Source organism: Oncorhynchus masou, chromosome 31 (genome assembly GCF_036934945.1).
Source record: "Oncorhynchus masou masou isolate Uvic2021 chromosome 31, UVic_Omas_1.1, whole genome shotgun sequence".
In the NCBI taxonomy this organism is placed as follows: domain Eukaryota; kingdom Metazoa; phylum Chordata; class Actinopteri; order Salmoniformes; family Salmonidae; genus Oncorhynchus; species Oncorhynchus masou.
Window position 1 is genome coordinate 24,807,281 of NC_088242.1, and position 24,538 is coordinate 24,831,818.

General features: G+C 45.3%; 2 protein-coding genes across 6 annotated transcripts in view; one reads left to right on the forward strand and one right to left on the reverse strand.

The window, feature by feature from the left end:
- Positions 1-454: 454 nt before the first annotated feature.
- ndufaf8 (NADH:ubiquinone oxidoreductase complex assembly factor 8) lies at positions 455-4,091 on the forward strand. 2 transcript variants are annotated; one of them, XM_064950428.1, is made up of 3 exons: positions 455-756; positions 1,840-1,950; positions 2,046-4,091. In XM_064950428.1, exons 1-3 carry the CDS (start codon positions 676-678, stop codon positions 2,064-2,066), a joined length of 213 nt encoding a protein of 70 aa, XP_064806500.1. In that variant the 5' UTR covers positions 455-675; the 3' UTR covers positions 2,067-4,091. The 2 variants fall into 2 exon arrangements, with proteins under 2 accessions (XP_064806500.1, XP_064806499.1); XM_064950427.1 differs by having other exon boundaries at positions 1,840-4,091.
- The window catches only part of LOC135523625 (putative sodium-coupled neutral amino acid transporter 10), a 29,609-nt gene continuing 8,165 nt past the window's right edge, over positions 3,095-24,538 (reverse strand). For 2 of the 4 annotated variants that reach the window (XM_064950425.1, XM_064950424.1), the window contains exons 6-16: positions 23,851-23,975; positions 18,633-18,735; positions 18,274-18,456; positions 18,057-18,168; positions 16,893-16,999; positions 16,462-16,621; positions 12,008-12,211; positions 11,417-11,797; positions 11,199-11,309; positions 5,599-5,736; positions 3,095-5,438 (exon numbers count right to left, since the gene is read on the reverse strand). In XM_064950425.1, coding sequence (XP_064806497.1) covers positions 4,321-5,438; positions 5,599-5,736; positions 11,199-11,309; positions 11,417-11,797; positions 12,008-12,211; positions 16,462-16,621; positions 16,893-16,999; positions 18,057-18,168; positions 18,274-18,456; positions 18,633-18,735; positions 23,851-23,975 — 2,742 coding nt within the window. In that variant the 3' untranslated portion in view covers positions 3,095-4,320. The remainder of the gene's footprint in view (positions 5,439-5,598; positions 5,737-11,198; positions 11,310-11,416; positions 11,798-12,007; positions 12,212-16,461; positions 16,622-16,892; positions 17,000-18,056; positions 18,169-18,273; positions 18,457-18,632; positions 18,736-23,850; positions 23,976-24,538) is intronic. The other 2 variants (XM_064950426.1, XM_064950422.1) reach the window with 2 other exon arrangements.

A 24,538-nucleotide genomic window follows, 5' to 3' on the forward strand; every position in this document is an offset into this window, starting at 1 on the left:
GGAAGTCAAGGCAGACAGAGAAGTTATTTGCTCTTATTCATGTGCAGTATTGATGAGTCTGCAGTCCTTTAGCTCATGTAGCAGCCAGTTGAATAAGACTATAAATGTGATAGAAAAGCATCCAGCAGGAAAGTGTGATTCTTGCCAGGAAACCAGAGACAGTGGAGCATGTACTGATACAGTGTGGGCAGTATGAGCGGGAAGAGAGAGGCTGAGATTCAGTATGAGGGAGAAGGGTATACAGGAAATGTGTTTAAATAGTATACTGAGTAGAACGTCATTCGATACAGTATTAAATGTTTGTTTTTTAACGGGGGTGGCAGGTCTCCGACCCACATTCCAGTACAGTAGGTGGCGGTAATGCACCATAACGTTGGTTGCCAATCGCTGATAAACCCCACAGAAGAAGATGGACGTGGAAATTAACAAATCACGTTTGTAGATTTACATGCGTGTCATTTCCTGATTTAGGGTCAACAACATGGTGCCGTCCGTGGTCTGGGCGAGCCAATGATTTGAGTGGATATTTTCCTACGAATGCCTTTTATTTGTATGATACTTCGCTAATATTGTACAAGAGCTAATGCTGGGGCATTAGATTGTTATTCGTTGTTTTTCCACTGTCAAAGAGTATTGAACAAGTGTCCATCTCTGCTGCTGCTCACACAACTGATCATGTCGGGAACAAATGTGTGGACTCGCAGTCGGGAGAGGATGAGACGGTTCCCAGAGCTGTTTGCCCAGTGTTCTGGTGAGGTGCGTAGCCACCAAACAAATTCATACTGAAAAAATATAGAAATGCAATATGCAACATTTCTACGATTTTACTGAGTTACAGTTCATATAAGGAGAGCAGTCAATTGAAATAAATAAATTAGGCCCTAATCTATGGATTTCACATGACAGGGCAGGGGTGCAACCATGGGTGGGCCTGGGAGGGCATAAGCCCACCCACTGGGAGCCTGGTCCAGCCAATCAGAATTCGTTTTTCCCCACAAAAGGCCTTTATTAGAGACATAAATGCCCCTCAGTTTCATCAGTTCGCTCGTCTCAGACGATCCCGCAGTTGAAGAAGCCGGATGTGGAGATCCTGGGCTGGCGTGGTAAAACGTGGTCTGCGGTTGTGGGCCCGGTTGACATACTGCCAAATTCTCTAAAACGACATTGGAGTTGGCTTATGGTAGAGAAATTAACATCACATTCTCTAGCAACAGCTCTGGTGGACATTCCTGTAGTCAGCATGGCAATTGCACGCTCCCTCAAAACATGAGACATCTGTGGCATTGTGTTGTGTGACAAAACTGCTGACTTTTTGTCCCCAGCACAAGGTACACCTATGTAATAATGCCGCTTTAATCAGCTTCTTGATATGCCACACCTGTCAAATGGATGGGTTATCTTGGAAAAGGGGAAATGCTCACTAAGCGTGATGTAAGCAAATTTGTCAAAAATTGAAGTAAGCTTTTTGTGCATATGAAACATTTCTGTGATCTTTTATTTCAGCTCATAAAACATGGGACCAACACTTTACATGTTTATATTTTTGTTCAGTATAGATGGCCACTGTTTGCCATACAATATCCAAAAGCATAAAGCCAAGTTAAGTTGTCATTCTGCCAATGTGAGAACTTGTCCCAGTGTTTCTCCTACCATTGTATAACTGGGGCGGCCCACCAAGGAATTTGGCTTGTGGCCCTGGATGATGCTTTTGGGGAGGAAGCTCATAAAATAAAAGGGGGAAACACTGCCTTAAAACAATAATATATCTATTGTGTTTCCGCAATCATCCTCCAACAGAAGTTTGATCTAAATACTGACTTTTGAATATCATGTCCTCAGGCTGCAGCTTATGGGAAGTGTGTGACAGCTACTACCACAGGCAGACAGGAGCTGAGAAAGGACCTGTGTGTTAAAGAGTTTGATGCTCTGAAGACTTGCATTGTTACAGCAGTGAGTGGCATATTACAGGTGTTCCAACATTTTCTATGACATTTTGTCTGTCTTTGTATGAATTCAACTGACTTGATCATCTTATTGTCTTGCAGGCCAAGAAGGGAGTGAAGTAGACCATTCCGCCCAACACATCTCTGCTGGACATAGGCTTTATTGTCAACATAAACAGGGGTGTATTCACTCGGTACTAAACGGACGGAAACGAGGAGGGACCTACCTGAATTTGTTCAATAGAAACGCTCAATTACATTGTAAAACATTTGCATCTGTTTGCAGTCTGCACTAATGACTACACCCCAGGCAGTGGACCTAATGTCCCCATTGTTCCATGAACATCAGGTAGTACTGTTTCAGTAATGCGATGGCAGGTGCTGAAAGATATCTTGACGAGTCCCACAAGCATAATGTTTGACCTGTTGTTGGTCCCAGAGGTAATGCAAGCATGGTGTTTCAACTAGTCTTCAATAGTGCGTCACGGTCATACCGTTTGACTATGTAATAACATGTAACCCACCACCGAAGACTTGCAGGACTGTGTATTTGTCATGTAGAAATATGCAAATTGGTGTATGGGGGATATCTTTGGTTAATGTACACAACACACATTGACAACCAACATTTCATATTGTGACATTTTCAGAAATATGAGTCGACCCAGAATTAAATAACTGTAATTCTAAAGAAGTCATGAGGCCACTGATTGATGTCCTCCCTTTATGAAGTCCATTTCATTCACTGTTCCTTATGGTAGCCACAGCTCAGGGCACCATTGTAGAAGTCCAAGACACTGTTTCAAATGCTACAAGAATAGAGAGCGAGAGATGACGACTAATTGCACTTCTGTTCTGGAAATGATGCATTTCCATCTCAATACAGGCATAAAGATATTCACTTCGACCCGTTCATTTCACCCCTAGTTAGGATAAAGGCACAAAACAGTGGAGCCCTCACACACAGGATGTGACAAAACAAAAGAACCATATTCCTTTTAAGTCACAGAAGAAACACTGCTGTAGCACATGTAAGGCACAAGAACGTGGAATGTAGAATCAGAATTATGGATTCAGAACTCACACAAAAAATAAAATCATATTGGAATTGTACCGTATGTGTGTGACAAGGATACACATTTCTCCAGCACTACATTCTTATTTTTATTGATCAAAAATATGATTCTGTTTTCAAAATCAAGAGTCAAATTATCTGGAAGAAGCACTGAATCTCACCAATTGATCCCTATTTAAATGTTCTTTGAACGCTTTCCGAAAATATGTAAAAACCAGCACGAGGACATTTAGCGACAGTTCAGAGAACATATAGACGCTATTTACAGCACACGATAACCAACATACATTGGGCTTAACAAAACCACTACAGTAACAAAAACACCAGCACGTAATCTTTCCAGAGCCAAAATGAAAACGCCAAATCACTTAGAAGTATCAAGGGATTTAAAATGAGTAAAATACAAGTCATTGGATAGATGGTACATTGCTCTCTCAAAACACAGGAAAAAAGGAACATCTGTATGTGGTATTGCATTGCATCCAAATCTCACCCCAGAGAAAACTAAAAATAAGTTAACATTTACATACAAATATATTTTTAATAAAGACTAGATCTATTATAGAATAATATGTGATCATTGCTACAATATCTTTGTTTTTATTTAACCTTTATTTAACTAAGCAAGTCAGTTAAGAACAAATTCTTATTTTCAAAGACTGCCTAGGAACAGTGGGTTAACTGCCTGTTCAGGGGCAGAACGACATTTGTACCTTGTCAGCTCGGGGATTTGAACTTGCAACCTTCCGGTTACTAGTCCAACACTCTAACCACTAGGCTACCCTGCCGCCCTTTATCATCACTATTATCTTGTATCTTCTGGAATCATGGAAGGAGCACTAAAGAAAGCACTAGTATTTGGTAATAGATGCCCACAGACTAAGGTCACATGAAGATGCAGCCCAATTCAGATCAGATCTTTTGCCAATAATTGTGAAAAAGATCAGAATTGGGTTGCCTGTGTAAATGCAGCCAGAATGTTCCCTATCACATCAATGCATCTCACACACTCACACTCCTCCTGTACTTGTCAGGTATTGTGAAGGCAGGTGGTAAGGCAATAGAGTGATCCACGGTACATGACTGTGTGGGGGAGAGAAAGAGTGTGTGTATGCATTGTGATTAGTATGAACATGTGTACAAGGTTAGCGCAGTCTGACCCAGTGTGTGTGTGTGCACAGTCTGACCCACTATGTGAGAGTGTGTTGGTTTAAATATAGGGATTCACACAGTCCAACCCAACGGTCCATGAGTGTATGTTATACCGTATTCATGTGCGTGTATGCCGTTACCCAGTCCCTGTTACTCGTCTCTCTCAAGCTCAGAGGTCTGTTTAATCTGGCGTGTGTGTACCAGTGCTCCCCCCAAGGCTGCATGGAGATCTGACCCCCCCATGTCCAAGAAGGGCTCCAGCCCACCCTCCCTGTACTCTCCTGCCCCTTCAGCACCTCCTACCCCCAGGGCTCTCCTCCTCCTCCTCAGGTCCATGTCTCCTTGGTCCCTGGCCTTCTCCTTCTCGTGGATCACCTGGGGCTGGGCTTCCACAAAGTCCCTGGAGTCTGACTGGACGGCTGCCCTCTCCTTCAGGTCCCGTCCACTCTTCTTCACAGCCCCTAGTTCTCCTGGTTCGACAGGTCCTGGCCCAGCTACAGCCAGAGCCGGTTCCTCCCCTCTTCCTCCCCTCTTCGCTCTCTCCATCACCTCTCTCTCAGTCTTTTCCTTCTCCCACTGGATCCTCTCTTGCTCTGCTTTCTCCTTATCCACCTTCTCCCTCTCTGCTCGCTCCTTTCCCAGCCTCTCTTTCTCCGCTCTCTCCTTTACTTGGTCTTTTTCCATCTCCTGCTCTCTCACCAGTTTCCCTCTCCTCTCCCTCTCTAACCGTTCCTTCTCCACTCTCGCCTGCACCTCTCTATTGATCCTTTCCTCCTCCAGTGTCTCTTTCTCCATCCTCTCCTTGTCCTTGTCTACTACTGCCTCTACCGATCCTTTCCCTGGCCCGTCCTCAGCTTTAGCAGGTGGTGGTTGCTCCTTTCTGTGTTTGGGCTGGTCTGGTTCTACCTTCACCCCCTCTGCCACCTTCTGACGCAGCGGTACCCCTCTAGCTCCCAGCTCCCTCTCCTTAGGGGCCTCCAACGCTGCCCCTGCCACAATCGTCTGTTTAGGGACTTCCTGGACTACTTCCTTGGGGATCACGGGGAGAACCACTTTGACAACCTGCTCTTCTGCACTCTTCTCCACAGGGAGGACCTCATTCTGGGGCTGGACGTGAGGCTCGGCCCCTCCGGCCTGTAGAGCTCCTGCTCCTTTGGGCTCCTTGGCATCTGAGGCCAGGGCAGGGCCATCTTGATCTGGGTCTTTGGGCTTGGATGCTCCCCCCTCCTCCTGTACTCCCTTCTCTGCATCAGCCTCTGGAGCTCCATCTGATGTAACACAAGATACAAAGATCATTATTTACTTTCCCTTTAACTGACCTAACATTTCAATTACTCATACTCAGCACTTAGACATGCATCAGAATATAAACTTAGAGCATGTACGAGAGTGCACACACTGAGTATGTGTGTGTACACACACACACACCTGTCTTTTTGGGGTGCATCTCCTGGTGTTGTTCCTGTATGACAGCCAGTAGTTTCTCCTGCTGGTCCAACAGTCTCTTCTGCTGCTCCTGCTGCTCCTTTATAACCTGCAGCAGAACAGCATGGTCCAACTGACCCTCTACATGGGAGGAGACAGGGTTAGAACATACCAAAACACACACAGGGGGAGTCGATTACAAGTGAGAGGGGTTGGAATGTACCAAATTAAATGGCACAGCGATGGGGTGAAGTTCATAAATCATACAATGCATTCAGAAAGTATTCAAACAACTTCCATTTTTCCATATTTTGTGATGTTACAGCCATATTATAAAATGTATTAAATCATCAATCATCCTCATCGGCAGACTCGACAGCCTTGGTTTCTCAAATGATTGCCTCGCCTGGTTCACCAACTACTTCTCAGATAGAGTTCAGTGTGTCAAATCGGAGGGCCTGTTGTCCGGGCCTCTGGCAGTCTATATGGGGGTGCCACAGGGTTCAATTCTTGGACCAACTATCTTCTCTGTATACATCAATGATGTCGCTCTTGCTGCTGGTGAGTCTCTGATCCACTTCTACGCAGACGACACCATTCTGTATACTTCTGGCCCTTCTTTGGACACTGTTAACAACCCTCCAGGCAAGCTTCAATGCCATACAACTTCTCCTTTCGTGGCCTCCAATTGCTCTTAAATACAAGTAAAGCTAAATGCATGCTCTTCAACCGATCGCTGACTGCACCTGCTCGCCTGTCCAACATCACTACTCTGGACGGCTCTGACTTAGAATACATGGACAACTACAAATACCTAGGTGTCTGTCTGGTTAGACTGTAAACTCCCCTTCCAGACCAACAAACATATCCAATCCAAAGTTAAATCTAGAATTGGCTTCCTATTTCGCAACAAAGCATTATTCACTCATGCTGACAAACATACCCTTGTAAAACTGACCATCCTACCAATCCTCGACTTCGGCAATGTCATTTACAAAATAGCTTCCAATACCCTACTCAACAAATTGGATGCAGTCTATCACAGTGCCATCCGTTTTGTCACCAAAGCCCCATATACTACCCACCATTGCGACCTGTACGCTCTCATTGGCTGGCCCTCGCTTCATACTCGTCGCCAAACCCACAGGCTCCATATCATCTACAAGACCCTGCTAGGTAAAGTCCCCCCTTAGCTCGCTGGTCACCATAGCATCACCCACCTGTAGCACACGCTCCAGCAGGTATATCTCTCTGGTCACCCCAAAACCAATTCTTTCTTTGGCCGCCTCTCCTTCCAGTTCTCTGCTGCCAATGACTGGAACGAACTACAAAAATCTCTGAAACTGGAAACACTCATCTCCCTCACTAGCTTTAAGCACCAGCTGTCAGAGCAGATTACTGCATTGTACATAGCCCATCTACAGTATAATTTAGCCCAAACAACTACCTCTTTCCCTACTGTATTTATTTTGTTTATTTATTTTGCTCCTTTGCACCCCATTATTTTTATTTCTACTTTGCACATTCCTCCACTGCAAATCTACCATTCCAGTGTTTTACTTGTTATATTGTATTTACTTTGCCACCATGGCCTTTTTTTTGTTGCCTTTACCTCCCTTATCTCACCTCATTTGCTCACATCGTATATAGACTTGTTTCTACTGTATTATTGACTGTGTGTTTGTTTTACTCCATGTGTAACTGTGTCGTTGTATGTGTCGAACTGCTTTGCTTTATCTTGGCCAGGTCGCAATTGTAAATGAGAACTTGTTCTCAACTTGCCTACCTGGTTAAATAAAGGTGAAATAAAAAAAATAAAAAAAATGTACATACAATGACAAAGCGAATATCTTTAATACATTTTTTTTCAAATGTATTAAAAATAAACTATTCAGACCCTTTGCTATGAGACTCAAAATTGAGCTCAGATGCATCCGGTTTCCATTGATCATCCTTGAGATGTTTCTATAATTTAATTGGAGTCAACCTGTGATAAATTCAATTGATTGGACATGATTTGGAAAGTCCCAGTTGACAGTGCATGTCAGAGCAAAAACCAAGCCATTATGTTGAAGGAATTGTCCGTAGAGCTCCGTGACCGGATTGTGTCGAGGCACACATCTGGGGAAGGCGACGAAAAAAATGTCTGCAGCATTGAAGGTCCCCAAGAACACAGTGGCCTCCATCATTCTTAAAAATGGAGGAAGTTTGGAACCACCAAAATTCTTCCTAGAGCTAGCCGCCAAGCCAAACTGAGCAATCGGGGGGCCTTGGTCAGGGAGGTGACCAAGAACCCGATGGTCACTCTGACAGAACTCCTGGAGTTCCTCTGGGGAGATGGGAGAACCTTCCAGAAGGACAACCATCTCTGCAGCACTCCACTAATCAGGCCTTTATGGTTGAGTGGCCAGACGGAAGCCACTCAGTAAAAGGCACATGACAGCCCACTTGAAGTTTGACAGAAGGCGCCCACTTGAAGTTTGACAGAAGGCACCTAAAGACTCAGACCATGAGAAACAATATTCTCTGGTCTGATGAAACCAAGATTGAATTCTTTGGCATGAATGCAAAGCGTCACGTCTGGAGGAAACCTGGCACCATCCCTACAGTGAAACATGGTGGTAGCAGCATCATGCTGTGGGATGTTTTTCAACAGCAGGGACTGGGAGACTAGTCAAGATTGAGGGAAAGATGAAATGAGCAAAGTACAGAGAGATCCTTGATGAAAACCTGCTCCAGAGCGCTCAGCACCTCAGACTGGGGCGAAGGTTCACCTTCTAACAGGACAACAACCCTAAGCACACAGCCAAGACAACGCAGGAGTGGCTTCGGGACAAGTCTCTGGGCCCAGGAAATAGATAGAAATAGATGTACAGCAACGCTCCCCATCCAACCTGAGAGCTTGAGAGGATCTGCAGAGAAGAATGGGAGAAATTCCCCAAATACAAGTGTGCCAAGCTTGTAGCATCATACCCAAGAAGACTCAAGACTGTAATCGCTGCCAAAGGTGCGTCAACAAAGTACAGAGTAAAGGGTCTGAATACTTATGTAAATGTGATCTGTTTTTTTTTTTTTTTTTGGCAAAAATGTTGACAAACCTGTTTTTGCTTTCTTATTATGGGGTACTGTGTGTAGATAAATGAAGAAAAATAAACAATTGAATACATTTTAGAAGGCTGTAACAAAAAATGTGCAAACAGTCAAGGGGTCTGAATACTTTCCGAATGCCCTGTATATTGAGCAGTATTGGTATCTACATCGGCGGGAGAAGGAGCATTCGATTTATCCAAACAAACAGCATAGGGATGTGTTTATGGGTGGGAGGCTGGAGGAGGGATAACTCAGTCAAACTAATGTAGGGTGTGGTTGCTACAAACATGATGTGAGCAGTTTATGCAAGGTGGGGGGGTACTGTGTGAGAGGGTGTGGGGTGGGTTAGGACTTGGGGACTATGGCCATGTGGGTTGGGGGGGGCAGAACTAGAAAATATTACTAAACTGGGTACTACGCTCTCATCTCCAGACTTCATTAGTTGATTGAATGACTAGATGTGAATACAGTAGGAGAGAGAGGAGTTCATACCTGCAACCATCTTTTTTATCACTGTGACAGGAGCCCGGCAGAGGAAAAGAAAAGGAGCGAGAAAGAGAGAAAAGAAAGAGTGAGTCAGCAGAGAGAAACCAAAAATGTGCTGCGGAGTGTCCTGAGTGAATCAAGCCAAAGAGCGAGAAAGTAACGAGAGAATCCCACTTCAAAAACAACCAGGCAAAAGCTTGTTGCCAAAGACACACTTGAGATGGAAAGCAAGAATAGAGATAGATAGACAGAGATAGAGAGAAAAGCAGACAGACAAAGAGGTGGTACAAGTCAGAGAGAGAAAGAATACAGACTGGAATGGTACAACTGGGAAGTGGGAAGTTTACATACACTAAGGTTGGAGTCATTACAACTCGTTTTTTAACCACTCCACACATTTTTTGTTAACAAACTAGTTTTGGCAAGTCGGTTAAGACATCCACTTTGTGCATGACAGGAGTCATTTTTCCAACAGATTATTTCACTTATAATTCACTGTATCACAATTCCAGTGGGTCAGAAGATTACATACACTAAGTTGACTGTGCCTTCAAACAGCTTGGAAAATTCCAGAAAATGTCATGGCTTTAGAAGCTTCTGATAGGCTAATTGGCATAATTTGAGTCAATTGGAGGTGTACCTGTGGATGTATTTCAAGGCCTACCTTCAAACTCAGGACCTCTTTGCTTGACATCATGGGGAAATCAAAAGAAATCAGCCAAGACCTAAGAAAAAAAGTGGTAGACCTCCACAAGTCTGGTTCATCCTTGGGAGTGATTTCCAAACGCCTGAAGGTGCCACGTTCATCTGTACAAACAATTGTACGCAAGTATAAACACCATGGCACCACACAGCCGTCATACCGCTCAGGAAGGAGATGTGTTCTGATGAACATACTTTGGTGCGAAAAGTGCAAATCAATCCCAGAACAGCAGCAAAGGACCTTGTGAAGATGCTGGAGGAAACAGGTATAAAAGTATCTATATCCACAGTAAAATTCATTCTATATCGACATAAGCTGAAAAGCCGCTCAGCAAGGAAGAAGCCACTGCTCCAAAATCTGCATAAAAAAATCCAGACTACAGTTTGAAACTGCGCATGGGGACAAAGATTGTACTTTTTGGAGAAATGTCCTCTGGTCTGATGAAACAAAAATAGAACTGTTTGGCCATAATGACCATTGTTATTTTTGGAGGAAAAAGGGGGAGGCTTGCAAGCCAAAGAACACCATCCCAACCGTGGCAGCATCATGTTGTGGGGGTGCTTTGCTGCAGGAGGGACTTGTGCACTTCACAAAATAGATGGCATCATGAGCAAGGAAAATTATGTGGATATATTGAAGCAACATATGAAGACATCAGTCAGGAAGTTTAAAGCTTGGTCGCAAATGGGTCTTCCAAATGGACAATGACCCCAAGCATACTTTCAAAGTTGTGGTAAAATGGCTTCATGACAACAAAGTCAAGGTATTGGAGGGGCCATCAGAAAGCCCGGACCTCAATCCCATAGAGAATTTGTGGGCAGAACTGAAAAAGCCTTGCCGAGCAAGGAGGCCTACAAACCTGACTCAGTTACACCAGCTCTGTCAGGAGGAATGGGCCAAAATTCACCCAACCTATTGTGGGGGGCTTGTGGAAGGTTACCCAAAATTTTGTCCCAAGTTAAACAATTGAAAGGCAATGCTACCAAATACTAATTGAGTGTATGTAAACCTCTGACCCACTGGAAATATGATGAAAGAAATAAAAGCTGAAATAAATCACTCTCTTACTATTATTTCACATTCTTAAAATAAAGTGGTGATTCTCACTGACCTAAAACAGGGCATTTTTAGGATTAAATGTCAGGAATTGTGAAAAACTGAGTTTAAATGTATTTGGTTAAGGTGTATGTAAACTTCCGACTTCACTGTATATCCACTATAACAAGAATTTATAAAAAATTCCATCCATTCTGCCAGTCTATGAGCTGCTAACCCTGGTCCTTGGTCTGTACTTCAATTCTTTACGCCTTACTCTTCCACTTACCATCCATTTTGTCCTCTGCTCCTCCCTCCCTCTCTTCCTTTGCTTCTGGAGCAGCAGCCACCTCCGCTGCCCCAGGAACCACTGCTACAGGAACTGGGGCCGCCGGCTCACCTAAACCACAGTGTCAAAGGTCGGGTGACGTCAAACATCTACTGCCAATCAAATCCCTGAGCATCTGAGTTGATTGAATGTTCTGGATAAAGAACAGTCATACGCACGTTTCCCAGCAGCATCTGGGGCTTTGGCCGAATCCTCAACCAGCGCCTGCTCAGCCACCATATCCTTCACAGCAAGCACCTCTTTCACTGGGTCAAGTTTCTCCACTTCCTTTAGGGGCAGGACTTCTTGTTTCTTCCCCACCCCCGGGTCAGGCTTCTCCAGCACCTCATTGAACTGAGCCTCGGCCTCTTCCACTTCCTCCTTTTTCACCACCACTTCCTTCTTCTCTCCTCCCTCAGACTGCCCCTCTTCTCCTCCCGCTGCAGGTTGGTTCTTCTCCTCCTCCAGCTCGGCGTCGTTCTTCCTCTTCTCTATCTGGACCTCATCGTGAGGGATGGGCGGCTCGTGCCGATGGGCCTCCCCATCAGGTACTGCCACACCTGAAGGGAGGGAGAAGGGACACACACACACACACAGGTATAACACATGGGTTTTCAGGTGTTGCTGTAAATAGTATTCCTGACTTTTTTTTATTTTTTAAACCTAGCACTTATAGATTACTGGTTTTCTTGTATGTTGCAGTCTAGTGGATTTTGCTTGGTTCAAACAGGTTCTCCTAGGTTCTGAAACGTTCTCCCTAGTTCCCATACCTGCGTCGGGGCGGTCCAGCTGTACCTCCTCCTTCTTTTTCATGTCTGCTACTGCTTGTTCAGGTCCTTTGATCTGGGGGGGCTCAGCCTGTTCCTGCTGTCTCTCCACTGGACGGTCTGGCTCTACTGCAGCTGGGGCATTAGGCCTCTCCGCCAACACAGGCTTCACCTCAGGCTGTTTCACTGCCACTGGCTTCTCTACTGCTGGGAGGGAGAGAAATGAGAGATAGAGACAAGAGAGAGAATGCAGTGCATTCGGAAAGTATTCAGACCCCTTGACTTTTTCCACATTTTGTTACGTTATTGTTACGTTATTTTATAAATTTGATTCTAAAATGGATAAAATCGTTTTTCCCACTCATCAATCTACTCACAATATCCCATAAAAGACAAAGCATAAACACATTTGGCAGCAATTACAGCCTCAAGTCTTCTTGGGTATAATGCTACAAGTTTGGGACACCTGTATTTGGGGAGTTTCTCCCATTCTTCTCTGCAGATCAAATCATATTTTATTTGTCACATACACATGGTTAGCAGATGTTAATGCGAGTGTAGCGAAATGCTTGTGCTTCTAGTTCCGACAATGCAGTAATAACCAACGAGTAATCTAACCTAAAAATTTCACCAAAGCTACCTTATACACAAGTGTAAAGGGATGAAGAATATGTACATAAAGATATATGAATGAGTGATGGTACAGAACGGCATAGGCAAGATGCAGTAGATGGTATTGAGTACAGTATATACATATGAGATTATAATAAGTGGCTTGTTTAAAGTGGCTAGTGATACATTTTTTACATGTATGGCAGCAGCCTCTCTATGTTAGTGATGGCTGTTTCACAGTCTGATGGCCTTGAGATAGAAGCTGTTTTTCCAGTCTCTCGGCCCCTGCTTTGATGCACCTGTACTGACCTCGCCTTCTGGATGATAGCGGGGTGAACAGGCAGTGGCTCGGGTGGTTGTTGTCCTTGATGATCTTTATGGCCTTCCTGTGACATCGGGTGGTGTAGGGGTCCTGGAGGGCAGGTAGTTTGCCCCCAGTGATGCGTTGTGCAGACCTCACTACCCTCTGGAGAGCCTTCCGGTTGTGGGCGGAGCAGTTGTCGTACCAGGCGGTGATACAGCTCGACAGGATGCTCTCGATTGTGCATCTGTAAAAGTTTGTGAGTGCTTTTGGTGACAAGCCAAATTTCTTCAGCACCCTGAGGTTGCGCCTTCTTCCACACACTGTCTGTGTGGGTGGACCATTTCAGTTTGTCCGTGATGTGTACGCCGAGGAACTTAACTTTCTATCCTCTCCACTACTGTCCCGTCGATGTGGATAGGGGGGTGCTCCCTCTGCTGTTTCCTGAAGTCCACGATCATCTCCTCTGTTTTGTTGACGTTGAGTGAGAGGTTATTTTCTTGACACCACACTCCAAGGGCCCTCCCCTCCTCCCTGTAGGCCGTCTCGTTGTTGTTGGTAATCAAGCCTACCACTGTAGTGTCGTCTGCAAACTTGATGATTGAGTTGGAGGCGTGCATGGCCATGCAATCGTGGGTGAACAGGGAGTACAGGAGAGGGCTCAGAACGCACCCGTGGGGCCCCAGTGTTGAGGATCAGCGGGGGGAGATGTTGTTACCTACCCTCACCACCTAGGGGCGGCCCGTCCAGTACCCAGTTGCACAGGGCGGGGTCAAGACCCAGGGTCTCGAGCTTGATGACGAGTTTGGAGGGTTCTATGGTGTTAAATGCTGAGCTGTAGTCGATGAACAGCATTCTCACATAGTTATTCCTCTTGTCCAGATGGGTTTGTGCAGTGTGGTTGAGATTGCGTCGTCTGTGGACCTATTGGGGCGGTAAGCATATTGGAGTGGGTCTAGGGTGTCAGGTAGGGTGGAGGTGATATGGTCCTTGACTCGTCTCTCAAAGCACTTCATGATGACAGAAGTGAGTGCTACGGGGCGGTAGTCGTTTAGCTCAGTTACCATAGCTTTCTTGGGAACAGGAACAATGGTGGCCCTCTTGAATCACGTGGGAACAGCAGACTGGGATAAGGATTGATTGAATATGTCAGAACCTCTCAAGCTCTGTCAGGTTGGATGGGGAAAGTCGATGCATAGCTATTGTCACGTCTCTCTAGAGATGTTAGATTGGGTTCAAGTCCGGGCTCTGGCTGGGCCACTCAAGGACATTCAGAGACTTGTCCCGAAGCCACGCCTGCATTGTTTTGGCTGTGTGTGGAGGGTCGTTGTCCTGTTGGAAGGTGAACATTCGCCCCATTCTGAGGTCCCTGAGCGCTCTGGAGCAGGTTTTCATCAAGGATCTCTCTGTACTGTGCTCCGTTCAACTTTCCCTTACTAGTCTCCTAACCCTGCTGTTGAAAAACATCCCCACAGCATGATACTGCCACAACCATGCTTCACCGTAGGGATGGTGACAGGTTTCCTCCAGATGTGACACTTGGCATTCAGGCCAAAGAGTTCAACCTTGGTTTCATCTGACCAGAGAATCTTGTTTATCATGGTCTAAGAGTCCTTTAGGTGCTTTTTGGTGGGCTGTCATGTACCTTTTACTGAGGAGTGGCTTCCGTCTGGCCACTCTACCATACAGGTCTGATTAGTGGAGTGCTGCAGAGATGGTTGTCCTTCTGGAAGGTTTTCATATCTTCACAGAGGAACTCTGGAGCCCTGTCAGAATGACCATCGGATTCTTGGTTACCTCCCTGACCAAGGCCCTTCTCCCCCAATTGCTCAGTTTTGCCGGGTAGCCAGCTCGAGGAAGATAGATTCTTGGTGGTTCCAAACTTCTTCCATTTAAGAATGATGGAGGCCACTGTGTTCTTGGGGACCTTCAATGCTACAGATGTTTTTTGGTACCCTTCCCCAGATCTGTGCCTCGACACAATCCTGTCACGGAGCTCTGCGGACAATTCCTTTAACCTCATGTCTTGGTTTTTGCTCTGACATGCACTGTCAACTGTGGGACTTTCCAAATCATGACCAATCAATTGAATTTGTGTGGGAACTCCTTCAAGACTGTTGGAAAAACATTCCTCATGAAGCTGGTTGAGTGAATGCCAAGAGTGTGCAAAGCTGTCATCAACGCAACGGGTGGCTACTTTGAAGAATCTAAAATATATTTGGATTTGATTAACACTTTTTTGGTTACTACATGATTCCATGTGTGTTATGCCATAGTTTTGATGTCTTCACTACAATGTAGAAAATATATATTTTTTTTTTAAACCTTCAATGAGTAGGTGTCCAAACTTGACTGGTACTGTATGTAAATAAGGTATTTTTTTTAATCAATTTGCAAAAATGTCTAAAAACCTGTTTTCGCTTAGTAAATATGGGGTATTGTGTGTAGATTGATGAGGAACATTTTTATTTAATCCATTTTAGGATAATGCTGTAACGTACCAAAATGTGGAAAAAGTCAAGGGGTCTGAATACTTTCCTGAACGCACTGTATACACCAATATGTGTGAGTGAGATCCACTAGATGGCAGCAGAGACCTAAACTATAAAGAGATGCAACACTAATGTTGACATACCTGCTACAGTACAGTCTAAGAGAGAATCAGGAGAGAATGGAGAGAAAGTGACGAGAGGGTACAGAGAGAGAGAGACCCATGCTTCTGTTCTACTGGCTTCACTAATCTGCAATAAACAGGAAACAGGTGTGGAAGGAAGTGGGCGACTATCAGTCAGAGGGAGGGAGAGAGCGAGATAAAGAGTGATAGAAAGAGGAAAATGGAAGGCAGAGGATGGGGCTGTGTGAACTGACCTCGCTCCTGTGTGTGGAGCTCTTTCTAATTTTTACGATCCCCTCTTCTCCTCTTACCTAAACCCCTCAAGCCCCGAACCCCAGCCCTCCTGTCTCACTCATCACTCCCCTCATTTCCTCTGTCTGTACCTCTCAACCCCTCCCTCCATGCCACCTCCATCTGATACCACTGTTACAGGAAAGAGCTAGCAGGCATTTCAACTGCCCAGGAAAGGGGGAAGAGGAGAGTGAGTAGGTGAGGGGGAAAGAGGGAGAAGGACAGTGGGAGAGAGTGGGGGGATAAGGGGAAGATGAGAAACCACTGGAGTTTGAAGGGCATCATTCTGGCTCCATCAATGTCAAACGCTGCTTCTCTTCGATATTATCAAGTGGTTATCCTCTACCCCCGTCTGTCAGTCTGTCTAGCTGTCTGTCAGTCAAAAACCCAATATATTCCCCCATTTATCTGCGGTTCCATATTTCTTTGTTTTAAGATTGCTTTCACCTTTCGGCTCTTGCTCTCTATACTCTCACTTTTATGCACCTCTCTCCAACAATGACATCAAAACGTGAACTTTGGAGTTTTGAACATTGCAGATTTGGAACTGATTAGAATAACAAAGGACAGACTAGAATGGAAAGTTGACTCGGCGATGGAGCATGGCCTGTGGCTATAATAGTCATATGTGGACTGTACCGTTCCGTAAATCAGGAACATCAGGAAGGACCCCAAAGATGGCACTCTTGACCGATGCAGGGGGAGGAGGGGCCTGCTTGGGGGTGGAGTCACTGGCTGAGATTGACAACGTGGTAAGGGTGCTGACCAGCAGGATGCCTAACCCCACCCATAACACCAGCTATAGAGGGAGAGAGAGAGAGATTATATAATAATAAAATATACCATTTAGCAGACGCTTATCCAAAGGTGTGTGTATACATTTTACATATGTGGGGTCCCAGGAATAAAACACACAATCATGTTGTTGCAAGCGCCATGGTCTATCAACTGAGTTACAGAAGACCACCAGAGAGAGAGAGACAGAGAGAGAGAATGAAAGAGAGAGCGAGAGAGGGATGTTGGTCAGTGATGGGGTTAGTAGGGATAGTGTGTGTGTGTGTGTGTGGTACCTGTGCAGTGAGTCCATTCTTCTGTATCTTTCTGTAGATGAGTGCGGGGCAGATGAAGCAGATGAGGGAGCCCATGGTGGCTCCAGTCAGTCCCAGGATGGTCTCCACTACAGACATAAGAGCATAGAGAAACATTTAGTTACACACACACACACACACACACACACACACAATCCCTTGGTTGGCTAAAGCGACATACTCTAGCTGACAGTGTACCACGTGGGTCTGTGCGTCAGCCAGGCTAACAGTCCTCATCCGCTCTCATCTTTGTCTCCACCTCTTCCTGCACCTCCACACCATACATGCAGTACAGGGACAGGGCTTAGCCTTCCTGTTCAATCAGAAGTCAGTATCTCCATACCATCTTTCAACCCATCTTGCCCATGGCCCTGTCCCAAATGAAGCACAAACATACACCCCCCTGATCTAATCTAGTACAAGCTTCACTTACAGAACCTGTGTTTCAAGCCAGTACCAGTGCCATCCTCCTTCCGACCCAACCCCTCCCTCCCCTGGGCAGGTCTGTCTGGGCGCTGGGCCCAGGCCCCATCTCTCATCCTGGGAACCCAGGCTATATTGTGTCCCTCAGATTTAGTGTCTGTTCCCCCTGGAGTCCCTCCTCCCCCTTCCTCTCTATTAGCCTGATTAGATACACACACCCCAGCCAAAACACAGCAGTGTGTGTGTGTCCCTACCCAAACACAGCCCTAACAAATAGCCTTACCAAACAAGATGAATAAAACATTCAAACTCACCCCAACCTTCACATCTAGATCATTATTACAGCACACAGACAACTAACTGAGACCACTAAAGAACAAATGTGTGCTGTGGGTGTCTATGAGCCAGAGGGTGTGTGTGTGTGTGGCTGTGTGTGAGGAAGGGAGAATAATAGCGCTATCTTCCTGTCTGTTCGTCCAGAGGAGATAAAAGTAGAGGTGTGATTTAAGGAGTGTGTTAAGAGTGTGACGGTCACTGAGTCATAAACTCATATTCAAACACGTCGTAAAAAGCTTGAGTTACAACACACACATAAAACAACACATGCATCATAAAGGCCTGCGGACATACAAACATAAGAACACACGAACAGTCGCCCACACACACGTGAACACACACACACGTGAATGCCCGCCTGCACCACACGCACATACAAACACACACCATTGGGGATGAGGATGCCTCCCAGCATGGTTCCGAAGACGATGGCAAGGGTGATCATCTTAAAACGAAGTGGAGGCATGTACCCCCCTGCAGCAAACGTCCCGTCCTTCTGCTGGGGGACAAAAAGACTCATTATAACAGTATTCTACAGTAAAGCTCGATCATTTCTTATCACTGTTTACTGTGTGTGTTAACCTTCATTTGTGTATAGATTCACCTGTTGTTCGAACAGCATGGTGTTGATGGCCTGTCTACAGGGCAGTATCATCATGGGGAAGCCCACAGCCACTGACATCATGAAGCCCACCCGGATCATCTCTGTCACCAGGTTAGAAGGGAAGTTCATCAGAACGTTACCGGCTATGTCGTCCGTGAAACTGACGTAACCAAAGAAGCCAACCTAGAGAGAGGAGGAGAGGAGGAATAGAGGAAGGAAGGAGGGAAGAGGGGAAAATCACAGTGATAAATTCAAAAGCCACGCACACACACACACACACACCTAAACCATCGTATAGAACGATGTACTATGCGGTGAAGACATCGAGACGGGAAGTGACATCAGCGTGCACCTCTCACCGTGATGTAGAAGGTGGTGACGACATTGAGGGAGGTGGTGAAGATGGTGCTCATGCGTTTGATGGAGGGCTCGTCCAGACTGTCGTAGGTAGGCAACACCTGCCTGTAAACAAACAACCAGCACAAACTACAGCTGCCACATCAGACAGGACTAGACAGGTCAAATTTCAGGGCAAACTTTGTGCTCTACTAGAAAAAGCTAAAGTTTTAGTACAAACTTTGTAGTCTGGTCTCCTCTCTAAAGACACAACAGCCGTCAAAATCAACTGGGGATAATTCAATGTTTTGGGGTTTTTAAAGATCATAATCAAAATCAAATTTGTATATTTGAATCAAAGAATAAGATATTGGTCGAGGCAAATTGGTCATGAGGGTAAAAAGGTTTCTCTGTCGGTTTAGAACTCTACTCATTATAGATGTTGAGATTGAACAGCGAGGACCAGCATTGGTATCATATTAGATACACACAGGGAGAGAAAAACAGCTCATTTCACAAAAAGGCAGTTGTGGTTTCCGCACAGTGTGTGCAACACCGAGTGTGCATGTGCGTGTTCGTGCGATGCCATGCACAAGTGTGTGTGTGAGAATGAGAGTGGGTGAGGCTGTCAGTCAGGGAGGGGTGCAGTAAAGTGCTGGTTATTATCTCTGAGAAACAAAGAAGCGACAGAACGGGCTGTCTGTCATCAAGCAGCGCTGTAAAAGAACAGGCCAGCAGCACATTAAAGGGGAATCTACAGGCCTTCTATATAACAGCTAGTGTTCGACTAGGGTTAGAGCATTATAACCTTTCTTGGCCGTCTTTTTTGCACTCACTTTTGTGCGTGTGTCTGTGTGTGGGAAAGAGAGAGAGAGAAAGAGAGCATACAGTTACCATGTCTCTCTACCGCATTCTCTCCCTCTTTCTGGTTTTTATGGGTGTACAGCACTGTCCCACGGTGCTTTTCCTTGACGCCTGTTTAAACTCAGGAACTATTCCAACTTGTAGCTGAGCTCAAATAAAACAGCTTACTGGAACCAGACCTCAAACCTGTAGAGTACTGTACATTCTCTCAATATACCTCATTCCAATGTTGTTTTCATTCTATTTATAGTTTACAACCATCTGTAAAATAGTCCAATGTATGTTTTCTTATTTCGGTTTATACGGTCTGTAAAACAGCGTACAACAGTCAAACTGAAACTAACACTCCAGCATGTGTGGGTAGAGGGACAGACATGGTCTTCATATTGCTTATCTAGTTTGTTTGACTCCACAGCAGTATCACAGAGGGACATTTTCATTAGTGTTTGTCTATTCTATGACTGCACAGTTTCATAACTCTATAGTCTTGGCCTGGTTAATGGTGATATTAAGTCATGTTATAAATGAACGTAAACAGCTTTAATAAAAGGTCATAAAAAGCGTATGTGTTGAAAGCTGTTTAATCAGTGTGTGAATACATTAGATGGCAGCCGTCCATTGGTCTGATTAGCGGTTTGGCTGAAGCAGCATGGAGTCGAGCAGCGCTCTGCTCGCTGTCTGACCACTGGCCAACAGAGGGCCCTGCCAAATAACATTCATCACCGCTAGAGTGTGACACACACACACACACTAGGACATGCCCGTGTGTGCGTGCATACACACACACACACACACGAGAGTATTGTTACCTCAGTGGGATAATTATTCTTGTTCCAGTCTCAGCACCAGTCAGCCTCTCCCACTCCCCCCAAAAAGACTTGCCCAATAAACCTTACCCAATCACCTCCAAAAAACTCACATAAAACTCCCTTAAGACACTTCATACATGCAAACCGTAAGCCTATGTACCAGTCAACCCCAAAATCTGAACACACAACCCAGTCCAACCCCAAACACACCCCTAACCCCCCCACCCACCCAAAACCCTTCCCCTTTCATCCCAGGCACCATGGCAATGACAGAAGAGAGGAGGCAGTGACAGAACATGCAGATGGAGGTGAAGATGGAGGGAGGGAGGGATGGATGGGTGGGTGGGTGGGTGGATTATGCTGTTGAATTCCATACTGTTACTGTCACTTGTCCACTCAAGCTTAACATTGTTGTCATCAATGGTCCACCAGGTGCCTTTAGAGTTCCTCAATGAACTTGACACCTTGATAAGCTAATTTCCTGAACATGGCTCACAGCTCTTCATACTGGGTGACTTCAACCTCCCAATGTCTGCCTTAAATAATTTATTTCCACCTCTTTCTTTCCCCTCCTTGCCTCTTTTGACCGCTCTTCCCCAGTCCCCTCCCACTGTATCCACTGCTAAAGCCACTTTCTATCACTCTAAATTTCAAGCTTCTACCTCTACCCCTAGGAAACTCTTACACTTTCTCCTCCCTCCTTAATCCTCCACCCATCCCCCTCTGTGAACGACTTTGCCAACCACTTTGAAAAGAAGGTTGACGATATACGCTCCTCATTCACTCAGCCTATTGATTCCACTGATCCCACTCACACAGAACTACCCTACACCTTGACCTCTTTCTCCCCTCTAATCCTGCAACTGGTGAGATCCGGCCACCCGACAACCTGCCTGCTTGACCCCATTCCCCCTCCCTTCTCTAGACCATCTCCGGAGACCTCCTTCCATTCCTCACTTCCCCCATCCCTGACCACTGGCGGGCCGAGCACGTCGATGGGGCCGTAGTGGAGCGGGTCGAGAGCCTCAAGTTCCTCAGTATCCACTTTCTAAGGATCTATCATGGTCCAAACACACACCAAAACAAAGACGTGAAAAGGGAATGACAATGCCTCTTTCCTCTCAAGAAGCTGAAAAGGTTTGGCATGGGCTGTCAGATCCTCAAAAAGTTCTACAGCTGCACCATTGAGAGCATCTTAACTGGCTGCATCAACACATGCTATGGCAACTGCTTGGCATCGGTCCGCAAGGGGCTAAAGAAGGTACTGCGTACGGCCCAGTACATCACTGGGGCCGAGCTCCCTGCCATCAAGAACCTCAATACCAGGTGGCGTCAGAGGAAGGCCCAAAAATATTGTCATAGGCTCTTCTCTCTGCTACCGCATGGCAAGCGGAACCGATGTACCAAGTCTGGAACCAATAGGACCCTGAACAGCATCTACGCTCAAGAAATAAAACTGGTAAACTGTTAGTTAAATAGTTCACCAAAGAGCTACCCAAACTATCTGAATGGACCCTTTTTGCAAGTCTTTTTTTTGGACTCATCACATACACTGCTGCTACTGTTTAATACCTATCACGTTGCATAGTCACTTTATTCATAGGTTATATGTACATATCTACCTCAATTACATCATACCCCTGCACATCGACATGTACACTGCATGACCAAAAGTATGTAGACACCTGCTCATTGAACATCTCATTCCAAAATCATGAGCATTAATATGACTTGGTCTCCCCTTTGCTGCTATAACAACCCAAACTCTTCTGGGAAGGCTTTCCACTAGATGTTGGAACATTGCTGCAGGGACTTACTTCCGCTCAGCCACACAAGCATTAGTGCGGTGAGGCACTGATGTTGGGCAATTAGGCCTAGCTCGCAGTCGGTATTCCAAATCATCCCAAAGGTGTTTGATGGGGTTGAGGTCAGAGATCTGTGCAGGCCAGTCAAGTTTTTCTACACCGATCTTGACAAAGCATTTCTGTATGGCTCTTGCTTTGTGCACAGAGCCATTGTCATGCTGAAACAGGAAAGGGCCTTCCCCAAACTGTTGCTAAAACTGAATCGTCTAGAATGAAAAACAGCCCCAGAACATTAATTCTCCTCCACCAAACTTTACAGATGGCACTATGCATTAAGGCAGGTAGCGTTCTCCTGGCATCCGCCAAACCCAGATTCGTCCATCGGACTTGCCAGATGGTGAAGCGTGATTCATCACTCCAGAGAACGCATTTCCACTGCTCCACAGTCCAATAGCTTTACACCACTCCAGCCGACGCTTGGCATTGCGAATGGTCAACTATATATGCATTGAGCATGCCTGATGCTTTAAGCTCACTGTTTGATGAAATAAGACACAAATGACTCAAGAGGGAGTCAGAGATCAAGATAACAAGAAGAAAATAAAACTAAACCTGTCCCAACCATCCTCTTCCCGCTCCTACTGGCTTTCGCCGATTTTGCCGTTACTCTCCTGAAGTTGTTGGTAACAGGCTAAACAAGGAGTTGGCAACCTTTCTCATGTGTAATGCCAATTTATCTTACCATTTCTACCGATCTGTGTGCCAGTTATGGTTTTCATAGAACATTTTCGTAGGACAGTTTCCTTTCGTTTATAATAACATATTCGTATCTTAAAATCATTGTCATGTGGGGTGCCTCGCACCACCCCTACCCCCCAAAATAATACAACAATTTATTGCCTTTCGGTTGTCCGATCTAGCCATTTTATGATGATGAATGCACAAACTGTAAGTCAGAGCGTCTCCTAAATGACTCAAATGTCAAATGTAGAGGAAGAAAATGCTCTCTTGGTCCATCTCTCGCTAGTTACATTGTAGATCCTACTCTTTACTCCTCAAGATCTCCAATCAACATCTCGTCTCCAGGCTTCAACAGCCGGTATGCAAGCAGTGCTGTTGTGATAATTAACATATTTTCCCAGGACTAGAATGCAGTTCCTGGCAACCCATTATAAAACCCACACCGAAACAACATGATGCACTTTTGTTAGACAGATACAACTACAGCAGGCGACTGCGTCTAGAAGTAGAAGTACCTGGCAATAGAACAGGGAATGAAGTAGCCGATTGGTTAAGTGTGAAGCCGTGAAAGTGAAACAGCAAACTCCCCCAACAAAAATCCCCCACCCCTAACTCTGTCTCTGTCACCTTGCAGACTAACCCTATAGCCTTTGTGTTGTCTTTATGAATGCAGGTAGTCATGCTCCATTCAGTACATTTATCAGTGTTCTACATGCAACAATAGCACATTTACAAAATATTAGGAGCAGCATGAAAGAAAGACCACATGACTATCATGTCCATTCTACCCATTCAATATCTGTCTCTAGACTGTACATCCTGGTAATTTTCAATAGGCATGAAACAGGAAACTTTTGAAAACTTATTGGACAAGTTTAGGTATGTACCCCTCCATTATTATTATGTTTTGTATTTTATAAAGTGTCTCGGACTTCTTTTTGTGCCTAATGAACACAAGCCATATCCTATCACCCTTTCAGGGACTGCGCAGGAGGGGCGGGAAGGGACTGGGAGGTACTTACGACTGACAGGCGAAGGCCATGCCACAGATAGGGAGGCAGCGAAAGACACCGTCCCAGCGCACCAAACTGACCCGCCCCAGCCAAAAGCCACTGAGTAGCCCGTGTTTGAATGAGGACAGCACCATCTGAGGGAGGGAGGGAGGGGGGAGAGCAGGGGGGAGTTATGGCTTGAACCAAAAGAAGAACAGGAGGATTGAAGAGGAGGAGAAAAGCCCATTCTGAAGGCCTGACTGATCATGAGTGAAAGAATGAAGAAGGGAGGAACCGGAGAAAATGAATTTGAACACAACATTTAAAAAACGAGACAGAATATGCCATGTTGATAAAAAAAGTCTCCTCCTGCCCAAATAAGGCTGTGACGATATCAGAAATCATCCTCTCAAACCTGTTAGACATTTACACATGCCCAATGCCCAACTTGTAGGGCTGCACATTTAATCGAATGGTAATCTAAATTGTGATATTGACATGCGCAATATCCATCTGACAAGAGGCTGCATTATTTTGAAACAGCCATCTGTAAGGCCCGTATTTTTACTTTGGATTTATTGCTTAAGTTGACAGAGTTCTCTCCGCCCCGTCACTCAGCCAGGCAGTTTCTCGAGCTCGAGATTCACTCTGCATGCATTGACCAAACAGCATGCAGTCAACAGATTTTTCCCAAACAAGAACACAACTTTCCATCTTA